This window comes from Hemiscyllium ocellatum, chromosome 29 (assembly GCF_020745735.1).
Source record: "Hemiscyllium ocellatum isolate sHemOce1 chromosome 29, sHemOce1.pat.X.cur, whole genome shotgun sequence".
NCBI classification, from domain to species: Eukaryota; Metazoa; Chordata; class Chondrichthyes; order Orectolobiformes; family Hemiscylliidae; genus Hemiscyllium; species Hemiscyllium ocellatum.
In genome coordinates, this window is record NC_083429.1 from 55,944,033 (window position 1) to 55,957,459 (window position 13,427).

The window sequence follows — 13,427 nt, forward strand, 5'->3', positions numbered from 1 at the left end:
CTGTGCAGACTGAATTGATCTGGTTCTGCACACACTTGGTCGTGAGTTCCTATCTACTCAGGATCAGACTATACCTAGAAATTGGGGGAGGCATGAGTTGAAAGGCTTTGTAACTGAAGGTTATGAACTGTTTACTGTGTGGGTGGCTGAGCCAATTCATAAGATCTGATATTTAATGTGTGACATGAAGTTTGTAATCAACCACAATATGCCTGTGAATTCACATTTAATTTATGTTGATTCTTGGTGTCAGGCACACGTAGTTAGCTAAGGTACTATTTAGGATTTTGCGCATTATTTTTAAATAATTTTTTTGTTTATAGCAAGATCTCAAGAAATTACACAAACTAATTCTGGAATGTGAGCTTTACTGAGAAAAAGACATGACCGACAGCATTTCAACTGCCCGTAACATTCGAGGCAATAAAGCCAAGTGTTGCTGAGGAGGCCTAGAGTAGATTTAGTGTGTTTTTGGTGCTACAGACTTAATGGCTTGAAGGGCCTCTTTACTGAATGTTTCTGTGTTCACAACAAACAAGGTACTGACTGTACCCAACCAGATTCTGATTACAAAATTCAAAAGAAATTGTTGAACTTTACATGTGATTCTACAATTGGACAACATTTGCCAGATAATCCTGAGTGTGAGAAGAATTACACTGTCAAGTAGTTTAGTATCTTCAATCAGGCTCACATTGTGGTGAACGTGTGTACCCTGTTCTTTGCAAATAGAAAGAACACATACATTCACTGATCATATGCCCATTCGACAAAATAGATGACAGCCATTCACTGGCTCATTTCACAGGGCCAAGCCCTGCCCAATCAGAGTTGACTTGTCTAGATTAAAATTTACAAGTAAAAAATGAGGTCTGCAGATGCTGGAGATCACAGCTGCAAATGTGTTGCTGGTCAAAGCACAGCAGGCCAGGCAGCAAATTTAACCAAGATGCGGCAGTTAATTGTCAGTCATCATTAATTGGTGTGTTCTCCATAGCAATGTCTCCAGCAATGGGAATCCACTGGCCAACCAATAAACACCCGTCTTTTATAATTGCTCTAATGAGGTCAAGATGAAACCTTCCACAAAATGAGCCCTTTTTAGCATCATTCAGGCTTTATAAGATCAAGTCGACATTTTGCCTGTGTAAGTGTTGATCCATTTTGCCTGTGGGATTATTGATCCATTTTGCCTGTACAAAGTTAAAAATCACACAATACCAGGTTATAGTCCAACACCTGATGAAGGAGCAGCGCTCTGAAAGCTAGTGCTTCCAATTAAACCTGTTGGACTATAACCTGGTGCTGTGAGATTTTTAACTTTGTACACCCCAGTCCAACACCGGCATCTCCAAATCATTTTGCCTGTGGAATTGTTGATCCACTGAGCTCAGCTTCTTAGCCAGACTTCACAAACAGTGTGTTCACAGTTCCCTGTCAGATGATCTTTACTTTCTATTCTATTCAGATGAGGCAGTCACCTTCTCTCTGTTTACACTTCCAGTTATCTTCTGAAGGATGATGCTACGGATGTCCACAAGCTCACTGACAGTCTCCGTCAGAAACTTGTTCCCATCACAGAGGAGTTTCGTCTGAAGATGACGCTTGACACAGAGAAGCTGCGGCAGTTGATCAGGCACGAGATGCAGGAACTGAGCAGGAAAATTGATCCTCTTGCTGATGAAGTCCACCAGAGGCGCAGTGGAAGCCTCACAGAATTGCCTCAGATGTTGACTCCTTTCACTGAGCAACTCCGCATTGCCCCGGTAATTCTCAGCAGGAGATCACTTTTACGCAAAGTGAGAGCTGATACAAAAACTCAAAGGAAAATCATGGTCTCACTGACTGAAGCAGTGCAGAGTCAGATCGACGACAACATTGCCAAAGTAAGCCAAGGCCTCCCACCCAGTACATCCCTGCTCCAGCTCGATAAAGGAATCCAGAAAATTCTTGGTAAGCTCCTTCCTGATGTTGACAAAGGATTTGCAAATGTTCTCCATCAGGTTGGCACTGTTCCCCAGCACATGGAGAACGTCAGTATCCTGGAGTCAAAGATTAATAGCAATGTGGTAAAACTGGCCCCTTATGCTTCAAATAAAACAGGGATTCTGACTGGCAAAATGGATGATGCAAATCTGACTTGGCAGATGAAAGATCTCAGCAGAAACCTCGACCAAGTAGCCAAGATTTTCCTGCAGAACACAAACTCCTTCACAGTTAATAAAAACCTCACAGTCAAACTGAAGAATATGAAAGACAGACTCACTCCATATGCTGACAGCTTAAAGCAAGCTCTTCAAAACCAGCTTTCAAATATGTCCGAATATATCCGTGATGAAGTGAATGACTTTTGAGAAAGAGAAGGTTGTTCAGTCAAACTGAATTTTGGGAGTGGGGAGTCTTGAAGTATGAAGAACTGTGTCATTGATTATAATGATTCTCAACACATTGAATTGGTGTCAAAAGGAATAATTGTCAACATCACCTGATAAAGATTTTAGAGTGTGCTGTCATTTACTCATGGGCTTTTTAAAGAACTTTAGAATTTATAATGTTTCATTGTGTTTTCACTCCTTAGAAATAATCTTCATTAAATATCAAGCTTCTTTATTGCTCCTCATGGTCTCCAACTCTTCGATTGTGATGATGGCAGTTCCTTTGGATGCCTGTTTTACTAAGTACATACTTCTGTCTCCCTTCCTTGGTTAGCTGTTTCTGATTTCCATCTCTCCCTGTCTGTTCTCCATCTCTCATTCCTTTCCACACACACACACACACACACACACACCCCTCACCCAAACCCTCCTTGCTCCTGGAGATCTGGTTCTGGCATCTAACCCAGTCAGTGGCCAGCTCTGTCCTTGTCCACAAACAGCAGGCATCAGTGCCACTACCTGAGGAAAGTCCAGCAACTCCCAGCTCCTTCAATCGCTCATCCCAGATCACATCATGTTCCACATCACAATCCTAGATCACACCATAATTCCAGATCACAATATGATCCCAGATTGCAACACAACCCTTGATTAAAACATGATCCCAGATGATGAGGACAATCCATTTGATGTGGTCCACCTGGACTTCAGCAAGGCCTTTGGTAAGGTCCCACATGGGAGACTGATCGTGAAGGTGAGAGCCCATAGGATTGAAGGAAGTTTAGCTAGTTGGATGCAGAATTAGCTGAGTGACAGGAAGCAGAGGGTGATAGATGAAGGAAGTTTTTGTGACTGGAAGCCTGTGTCCAGTGGGATTCTGTGGGGATCAGTGTTGGGCCCTTGCTGTCTGTGGCATATATAAATGATTTAGACCTGAATGTCAGAAGATGTTCAATTGATATGTTTGTGGATGATATGAAAACTGGTGGAGTGGAAAATAGTGAGGAGGATAGCCCGAGATTGCAGGGGGATATAGGAATGGGACTCACTCTGTGTGAGGTGATATACAAGGGCAGGGCGACAAACAAAGGAAATGAATAAACGATGAACAGTTAGAACCCTGGGAAGTACTGGGGATTAAAGGGACTTTGGTGTGCAGGTCGATTGGTCCCTTAAGGCAGTGGGACAGGTAGAAACACAATGTGGTTAAGAAGTCATATGGGATACTTGCCTTTATTACCCGAGACATTTAATTTAAGAGCAGGGAGGTGATGCTGGAACTATATAAAATGCTGGTTAGACTATAGCTAGAGGATTGTGTGTAGTTCTGAAATTCACATTATAGGAAGGATGTGATTGCACTGGAGAGGGTACGGAGGAGATTTACCAGGATGTTGCCTGACCTGGAGAGATTCATTTATAGAGAGAGATTGGCTAGACTGGGCCCGTTTTCATTGGAGCTGAAAATGTGTTGCTGGAAAAGCACAGCAGGTCAGGCAGCATCCAAAGAGCAGGAGAGTCAACGTTTCGGGCATAAGCCCTTCTTCAGAAATTCTTCTTTGGCCTTATGCCCGAAACATCGATTCTCCTGTTCCTTGGATGCTGCCTGACCTGCTGCGCTTTTCCAGCAACACATTTTCAGCTCTGATCTCCAGCATCTGCAGTCCTCAGTTTCTCCCGTTTTCATTGGAGCAGAGGAATCTGAGAGGGCACATGACTGAGATGGACAAGATTGTGAGGCACATAGACCCTGTGGATAGATGGGAAGAAATCTCCCCGCTCCTTTGGGGGAAGGATCAATGACCAAGGATTGTGGATTTAAGGTAAAGGGGCAAGGGGTTTTGACAGTGATAGAAATCTGGAACTCACTGCCTGTGAGGATAGGAGAGACAGAAACCCTGAAAACAGTGAAGAAGGATTTCTGAGACAGTTGGGGACAGAGGTGAGGGTAGTGGCCATCACTCAGGAGAAGGTGCTGGGGAAGCTGAAAGGATAAACCATCAGACCCAGGTTGACTACACCACAGTTCAGAAGGAGATATAAACCTTGCAATGTCAGGGGTATGGGCCAAGTGCTGGGAAATAGGACTGGAACAGTTAGCTGGAGACTCAATGGGCTGAAGGATCTTTTCCTGTGACCCCACAATTCCAGCTGACATGTCTCATACTGAAACAGCATCCCGGGTCAGATATCCAGTCTGTAACCCACATGAGTTAATGAATATCTGGGCCAATCAGGAGATCACAGAGTCATAGCGATGTACAGCATGGAAACAGACCCTTCGGTCTAACCCGTCCATGCCGACCTGATATCCCAACCCAATCTAGTCCCACCAGCCCAGCAAGGGAGGAGGGGAAATCAACAAATGACAAAGGTCAGAATGAGAAAGTAGGATTCGATGAAAAAAATTCAAATGAAACTAAAATGTAGAACACTACACCCAGGGAATGAAATTAAATGAAAAGGAAAATGAAACGACACAGTTTTTAGAAACCAGGTGTAGAAACGAGGAATTAGAACAGACAGGAACCCAGTGAAACACGGTGCATGCCCGAAACGTCGATTCTCCTGCTCTTTGGATGCTGCCGGACCTGCTGCGCTTTTCCAGCAACACATTCTCAGCTCTGATCTCCAGCATCTGCAGACCTCACTTTCTGCCTAAAGATGGGCAACTTTATCATTGGTTGGGCCTGGTGCAGGAAGCTGATGGAAGGGCATCACAATGACATTGAGGAGGTGGACCCAGCGATGACGGATATGTCTCTGACGTTGACCTGGCAATGAGGTGGTGACGGATGAGAATCAGCCCAGAGGTGACAGCTGGTGCCTGAAGAGTGATAACCTCAATGTTATTTGGGTCTGATGAAGATGGTGGGAAAGGGGTGGAGGAGGGTTAGGGGTGCAGGCAGCGTTGACAATGAGCTAACTCAGGATTGATCAACTCTACTTAGGCTTTATATTTCTGTTTTTGTTTCTTATTCTTAAACTATTCAAAATGTGGCCAGATCATGGTGACAGTGGAAAAGCATTTCACTGTATTTTACTGTTTTTTTCACAGTAAAATATACATCTCAATAAAATCATTCAAATGTTCATTTCCTTCAGACAAAACATAGCACAGGTTCAACATGCCCTCAGCACTGACCCTCTGACAGTGCAGCACTCCCTCAGCACTGACCCTCCGACAGTGCGGCACTCCCTCAGCACTGACCCTCTGACAGTGTGGCACTCCCTCAGTACTGACCCCAACAGTGCGGCACTCCCTCAGCACTGATCCTCTGACAGTGTGGCACTCCCTCAGCACTGACCCTCCTACTGTGCGGCACTCCCTCAGCACTGACCCTCCGACAGTGCAGCACTCCCTCAGTACTGACCCCGACAGTGCGGCACTCCCTCAGCACTGATCCTCTGACAGTGTGGCACTCCCTCAGCACTGACCCTCCTACTGTGCGGCACTCCCTCAGCACTGACCCTCTGACACTGTGGCACTCCTTCAGTACTGACCCTCCGACCACATGTAAGTGAAGACAGTTTTAGTATGGAAGGGCAAAATATGTCAAGACAGACGTGGAGGGCCGAAGGGCCTGTTCCTGTGCTGTATTGCTTTTTGTTTGTTTGTTAGTTCATTGGACATCCTGCTATTCCCGGTATTAGTCCAGTGTTCCACTGTCTCTGTGGTAAATATATCCTCTCTTAGGTAGAGCTTGCCTTCTGAGTCAGCAGCCTCCATTTTTGCAGCAGGTGCAGAGGGAGCAAGGAGCAGGGGGCTGTCGAGAAAGTAAATTATTCATATAAAGCTTATCTCGTGAATAGGCGGAGCACATACTGAGCAGGAGCGGACACAGGACTGCTGGGTAAGTGAGGCTTTATATTTGGATGGTGCTTTACCTGAAACACTACTCGGGTAGTGTCTCCCACCCATCCTCCTCCTTGAACCAAAAAAGAAAGTTCTATGCCCAGATTGGTAAGGGAACTTGCTTTTTTTCGTTAATCTCTTCGGGAATTCAGAATATTGGGACTGGAGGTTTGGGCAGTTGAATGTTCCTCCTGCAGAATGTCTGCGGGAAGTGAATCCAACTCCAGCTCCTCGAAAACCACATTAGGGAACTGGAGCTGGAACTGGATGAACTTGGGATCATTCGGGACATGGAGAGGGTTATTGAGAGGAGTTACAAGGAGTTAGTCGCTCCTCAGGTACAAGAAAAGGGTAGATGGGTTACCGTCAGGGGATGGAAAGGGAACCGGCAGGCAGTGTAGGGATCCCCTGTGGCTGTTCCCCTCAACAGCAAGAATACCGTTTTGGATACGGTTGGGGGGATGACTTACCAGGGGTCAGCTATGTGATACAGGTTTCTTGTACAGAGTCTGTCCCTGCTGCTCAGAAGGGGAGGGGGAAGAGGAGTGGAGCATTAGTTGTTGGGGTTCCATGGTTAGGGGGACAGATAGGAAGTTCTGTGGGAATGAGAGACACTCACGGTTGGTGTGCTGCCTCCCAGTGCCAGGGTTTTTGATGTCACCGATCATGTTTTTGGGATCCTTGAGGGGGAAGAGGAGCAGCCCTGAATTGTGGTCCACATAGGCACCGACGACATAGGTAGGAAGAGAGATGGGGATTGAAGGCAGAAATTCAGGGAGCTAGGGTGGAAGCTTAGAGCTAGAACAAACAGAGTTGTTGTCTCTGGTTTGTTGCCCGTGCCACATGTTAGCGAGGTGAGGAATAGGGAGAGAGAGGAGTTGAACACGTGGCTACAGGGATGGTGCAGGAGGAAGGGTTTTGGATTCCTGGATAATTGGGGCTCATTCTGGGGAAGGTGGGACCTCTACAAACAGGATGGTCTTCACCTGAACCAGAGGGGAAACAATATCCTGGGGGGTAAATTTGCGAATGCCTTTCAGGAGGATTTAAACCCATTCAAAGGGGGACGGGAACCTGAATTGTAGCTCCAGTGTACAGGAGGTTGAGAGTAGTGAGGTCAGAAATAAAGTTTCAAGGTCGTAAGAGTGTACCAACAGGCAGAAAGTTGGTTTGAAATGTGTCTACTTCATCTGGAATAAGGTGGGTGAACTTGCAGCATGGGTTGGTGCCTGGGACTTCGAGGTTGTGGTCATTTCGGAGACATGGATAGAGCAGGGACAGGGATGGTTGTTGCAGGTTCCGGGATTTAGATGTTTCAGCAAGAACAGAGAAGATGGTAAAAGATGTGTGACATTGTTAGTCAAGGACAGTATTACAGTGGCAGAAAGGATGCTTGAGGACTCGTCTACTGAGGTAGTATGGGCTGAGGTTAGAAACAGGAAAGGAGAGGTCCCCCTGTTGGGAGTTTTCTATAGGCCTCTGAATGGTTCCAGAGATGTAGAGGAAAGGATTGCAAAGATGATTCTCAACAGGAGTGAGAGAGACAGGGCAGTTGTTGTGGGGCTTTAACTTTCCAAATATTGACTGGGACTACTATAGTTTGAGTACTTTAGATGGGTCAGTTTTTGTTCGTTGTGTACAGGAGGGGTTCCTGACACAGTATGTAGACAGACCAACAAGGGGCAAGGCTACATTGGATTTGGTACTGGGTAATGAACCCGGCCAGGTGTTAGATTTGGAGGTAGGTGAGCACTTTGGTGATAGTGACCACAATTTGGTTAAGTTTACTTTAGTGATGGAAAGGGACAGGTATATACTGCAGGGCAAGAGTTATAGCTGGGGGAAAGGCAATGATGATGCAATTAGGCAAGATTTAGGATGGGGAAGGAAACTGCAGGGGATGGGCACAATTGAAATGTGGAGCTTGTTCAAGGAACAGCTACTGCGTGTCCTTGATAAGTATGCACCTGTCAGGGCAGGGAGGGAGTGGTTGAGCGAGGGAGCCGTGGCCTACTAAAGAAATTGAATCGCTTGTCAAGAGGAAGAAGGCGGCTTATGTTAGGATGATATGTGAAGGCTCAGTTAGGGCACTTGTGAGTCACAGGTCAGCCAGGAAAGACCTAAAGAGAGAGATAAGAAAAGCCAGGAGGGGACATGAGAAATTGTTGGCGGATAGGAAAACCCTAAAGCTTTCTGTAGATATATCAGGATTAACAGATTGACTGGAGTAAGATTAGAGCCTGTCAAGGATAGTAGGGGGGAGTTCTGCGTGGAGTCTGAAGAGATATGAGAGGTACTAAATGAATATTTTTCATCAGTATTCACACAGCAAAATGACAATGCTGTCAAGGAGAATACTGAGAACAGGCTGTTACATTAGACAGGATTGAGATTCACAAGGAGGAGGTGTCAACAATTCTGGCAAGTGTGAAAATAGATATGTCCCCTGGGCTGGATGGGATTTATCCTCGGATTCTCTGGGAGGCCAGGGAGGAGATTGCAGAGCCATTGGCTTTGATCTTTATGTAGTCATTGTCTACAGGAATAGTGCCAGAAGACTGGAGGAAAGCAAATGTTGTCCCCTTGCTCAAAAAGGGGAGTAGAGACAACCCTGGTAATTATAGATCAATGAGCCTTACTTCAGTTGTGGGTAAAGTGTTGGAAAAGGTTATAAGAGATAAGATTTATAATAATCTAGAAAGGAATAATTTGATTAGGGATAGTCAACATGGTTTTGTGAAGGGTCGGTTGTGCCTCACAAACCTTATTGAGTTCTTTGAGAAGGTGACAAAACAGGTGGATGAAGGTAAAGTGGTAGATGTGGTGTACAGAGGAACCTCAATTATCCGCATACCAATTATCCAAAAATTGGATTATCCGAAGGAGATCTCAAGGTCCCAATAGAAACATTACATCAAAGACGTGTTTCTAACACTGATTGTGTCTTTGTTGACATTGATTAAACAGGCACCGTCTCCAAATGACTGACCTCCCGCCCTCTCTCTCCCCACACTTTCCCTGAAGTTATACAGAGGGGTGGACCCTAACATCCCCTCTCTCAGATAATCTCTCCAACATTGTCCTGTACAGGGCAAAGGTGGAACATGTCAAAACGTTGTAGTAAAATGTTGTGTGTGCCTGTGTGTGTATGTTTGTGCTATTTGGAAACTTACCCACAAAGGCAACAGCAGCATCAGTCTTGTTGTTGGTGGACAGTCCAGCTGCCCTGGAGAGGGGGCAGGATTGGACAGGGTTGGGGGGCGGGGGGGGTTGGATGTGGTTGGGGGAAGGGGCAGGGTTGGATGGGTTGTGGGCGGGGGCGGGTTTGGATGGGTTGTAGGCGGGGGCGGGTTTGGATGTGTTTGGGGTGGGGCGGTATTGGATGGTTTGGGGTGGGGATGGGGTTGGATGGGTTGGGGGCGGGGTTGGATGGATTTTAGGGGGCGGGGGTGCTGTTGGATGGGTTTGGTGGGGCGGGGGTGATGTTGGAGGGGGTGGGGCAGGGGCGGGGGTGGGGGGCGGGGTTGGATGGGTTTGGGGGTTGGATGGGTTTGGGGCCTGGGGCGGGATTGGATAGGATTGGGGACAGGGTTGGATGGGTTGGGGTGTGGGGCGGGTTTGGATGTGTTTTGGTGGGGGCTGGGTTGGATATGGTTTAGGGCGGGGGGGTTTGGAGGGTTGGGGTGGGGGTGGGCTTGGATGAGTTGGGGTGGAGGCGGGGTTGGATGGGTTTGGGACGGGGTGGGGTTGGATGGGTTGGGGTGGGGGTGGGGTTGAATGGGTTGGGTGTGGGGCGGGGTTGGATGGGTTGGGATGGGGGCAGGGTTGGATGGGTTGGGGTGGGGGCAGGGTTGAATGGGTTTGGGGCAGAGCCAGGGTTGGATGGATTGGGGGTGGGGGTGGGGGTGGGGTTGGATATAGTTCGGGCGGTGGCAGGGTTGGATGGGTAGGGGGGTTGGGGCGGGGTTGCTTGGGTTGGGCGGGAGCGGGGTTGGATATATTTGGGCTGGGGGCGGGTTGGATGGGTTGGGGGCGGGGTCAGGGTTGAATGGGTTGGGGCAGGGGTGGGGTTGGATGGGTTTGGGGGTGCGGGGGCAGGGTTGGATGGATTGAGGGGTGGGGACGGGGTTGGATAAGGTTGGAGCAGGTGTGGGGGTGGGTGTGGGGTTGGATATGTTTGGGGCGGGGGTAGGGTTGGATGGGTTGGGGTGGGGGCGGGTTTGGATGAGTTTGGGGCGGTGGCGGGGTTGGATGGATGGGTTTGGGGGCAGGGCGGGGACTGGGTTGGATGGGTTTGGGGGGTGGGGCGTGGTGGATGGGTTTGGGGTGGGGACAGGGTTGGATGGGTTGGGGTGGGGGCGGGTTTGGATGAGTTTGGGGCGGTGGCGGGGTTGGATGGATGGGTTTGGGGGCAGGGGGCAGAGTTGGATGGGTTTATGGGGGGTGGGGCGGGGATGGGGTTGGATTTGTTTGGGGGGCGGGGCGGGAGCGGGGGTGGATGGATTTGGGGCGCTGGGTGGTGTTGGAGGGGGGTGGGGGTGCAGGCGTGGGGTTGGATGGGTTTATGGGGGGGTGGGTGGTGTGGACGGTGTTGGGGGAGTGCCTTGTGTGCTGGGTGCTGCTGCAGTCTCTTGAACGGGGAGCAGACTTTAAAAACACCAAGCCCCAGAGGAAAGGTATTTTAATCGATTCAGAGCTGAAAAATGTGCTGCTGGAAAAGCGCAGCAGGTCAGGCAGCATCCAAGGAGCAGGAGGATCGACGTTTCAGGCATAAGCCCTTCTTAAGGAATGAGGACTGTATGCCCAGCAGGCTAAGATAAAAGGTAGGGAGGAGGGACTTGGGGGCGGGGCTTTGGAAATGTGATAGGTGGAAGGAAGTTAAGGTGAGGGTGATAGACTGGAGTGGGGGTGGGGGCGGAGAGGTCGGGAAGAAGATTGCAGGTCAAGAAAGGGGTGCTGAGTCCGAGAGTTGGGCCTGAGACAAGGTGGGGGGAGGGGAAATGAGAAAGCTGGAGAAATCTGAGTTCATCCCTTGTGGTTAGAGGGTTCCTAGGTGGAAGATGAGGCGTTCTTCCTCCAGGCGTCGTGTGGCCATGGTCTGGTGATGGTGGAGGCCAAGGACCTGCATGTCCTCGGTGGAGTGGGAGGGGGAGTTGAAGTGTTAAGCCACGGGGTGGTTGGGTTGGTTGGTCCGGGTGTCCCAGAGGTGTTCTCTGAAACGTTCCACAAGTAGGCAGCCTGTCTCCCCAATATAGAGGAGGCCACATCGGGTGCAGCGGATGCAGTAAATGATGTGTGTGGAGGTGCAGGTGAATTTGTGGTGGATATGGAAGGATCCCTTGGGGCCTTGGAGGGAAGTGAGGGAGGAGGTGTGGGCGCAAGTTTTGCATTTCTTGCAGTTGCAGGGGAAGGCGCCGGGAGTGGAGGTTGGCTTGGTGGGGTGTGTGGATCTGACGAGGGAGTCGCAGAGGGAGTGGTCTTTCCGGAACACTGATAGGGATGAGGAGGGAAATATATCCCTGGTGGTGGGGTCTGTTTGAATAATCAATTATCCGAACAAAATAGCGCCCGCCCATCTCATTCAGATAATCGAGGTTCCCCTGTGTGTGGATTTCAGTAAGGTGTTTGATAAGGTTCCCCACAGTAGGCTATTGCACAAAGTATGGAGGCGTGGGATTGAGGGTGATTTAGCGGTTTGGATCAGGAATTGGCTAGCTGTAAGACAACGGAGTGGTGGTTGATGGGAAATGTTCATCCTGGAGTTTGATTACTAGTGGGTGTACCGCAAGGATCTGGTTTGGGGCCACTGCTGTTTGTCATTTTTATAAATGACCTGGATAAGGACATAGAAGGATGGGTTAGTAAATTTGCGGATGATATTAACATCAGTAAAGTTGTGAATATTGCTGAAGGATGTTGCAGGTTACAAAGGGACATAGATAGACTGCAGAGCTGGGCTGAGAGGTGGCAAATGGAGTTTAATGTGGAAAAGCGTGAGGTGATTCACTTTGGAAGGAGTAACAGAAATGCAGAGTACTGGGCAAATGGTAAGATTCTTGGCAGTGTGGATGAACAGAGAGATCTCGGTGTCCATGTGCATTCATCCCTGAAAGTTGCCACCCAGGTTGATAGGGTTGTTAAGAAGGCATATGGTGTGTTAGCTTTTATTAATCGAGGGATTGAGTTTCAGAACCATGAGGTCGTGCTGCAGCTGTACAAAACTCTGGTGCGGCTGCAGTTTGTGTATTATGTACAGTTCTGGTCACCACATTACAGGAAACGTGGGATCATTGGAAAGTTTCAGAGGAGATTTACTGTGATCTTGCCTGGTATGGAGGGAAGGTCTTATGGGGTAAGGCTGAGGGACTTGAGGCTGTTTTTGTTAGAGAGAAGAAGGTTAAGAGGTGACTTAATAGAGACATACAAAATGATCAAATGATTAGATAGGGTGGACAGTGAGAGCCTTTTTCCTTGGATGGTGATGACTAGCACGAGGGGACGTAGCTTTAAATTGAGGGGTGATAGATATAGGACAGATGTCAGAGGTGGTTTCTTTACTCAGAGAGTGGTAGGGGCATAGACCTGACAACTTTAAGGGCATTTAAATGGTCATTGGATAAACATATGGATGAGAATGAAATAGTGTAGGTTAGATGGACTTCAGATCAGTTTCCCAGGTCGGTGCATCATCAAGAACTGAAAGGCCTGTACTGCGCTGTATGGTTCTATGTTCTGTACACAGCCCTCCAGTTGTGCTGTCATACCACACCGGCAGATGAAGTCAGAGGTTGATGGTGGTTTTATTGAGAAGGTTTGGAATGGCAGGTTGTTTGGGAGGAGCAGTTGAGGGATAGATGGTGTTGGTGAGGGAGGTGGGTTGAGAGGGGATTGACTGAGTGAGGCTTATGGAGAGGAGGCTGAAAGGATCGGGTAGTTTGACACTTTGCTGCTGAGAGGTTATGGAGCTGGAAACTGACTGGAAAATCATCGCTCAAAATCCAGTTCCTAGTCAGTCACCCTTTAAGTTTCATCACATGAGATAGATACAGGGGACACAGGAGCAGCAGTGTGTATCATTGACCAGATACACTGCAGAAATTCACCAAATATCCTCAAACAGCACCTTACAAACCCTCAACTTCTTCCATTCAGAAGGACAAGGGCAGCAGATACATGACCACACCATCCCCTGGAAG

At 48.2% G+C, this 13,427-nt stretch overlaps 1 protein-coding gene across 1 annotated transcript in view; it reads left to right on the top strand.

The window, feature by feature from the left end:
* Positions 1–2,354, top strand: part of LOC132829678 (apolipoprotein A-IV-like) — a 41,292-nt gene extending 38,938 nt beyond the window's left edge. Inside the window, exon 3 of the mRNA XM_060847026.1 lies at positions 1,505–2,354. Within this exon, the coding sequence (XP_060703009.1) occupies positions 1,505–2,354 (850 nt within the window). The remainder of the gene's footprint in view (positions 1–1,504) is intronic.
* Positions 2,355–13,427: the final 11,073 nt, after the last annotated feature.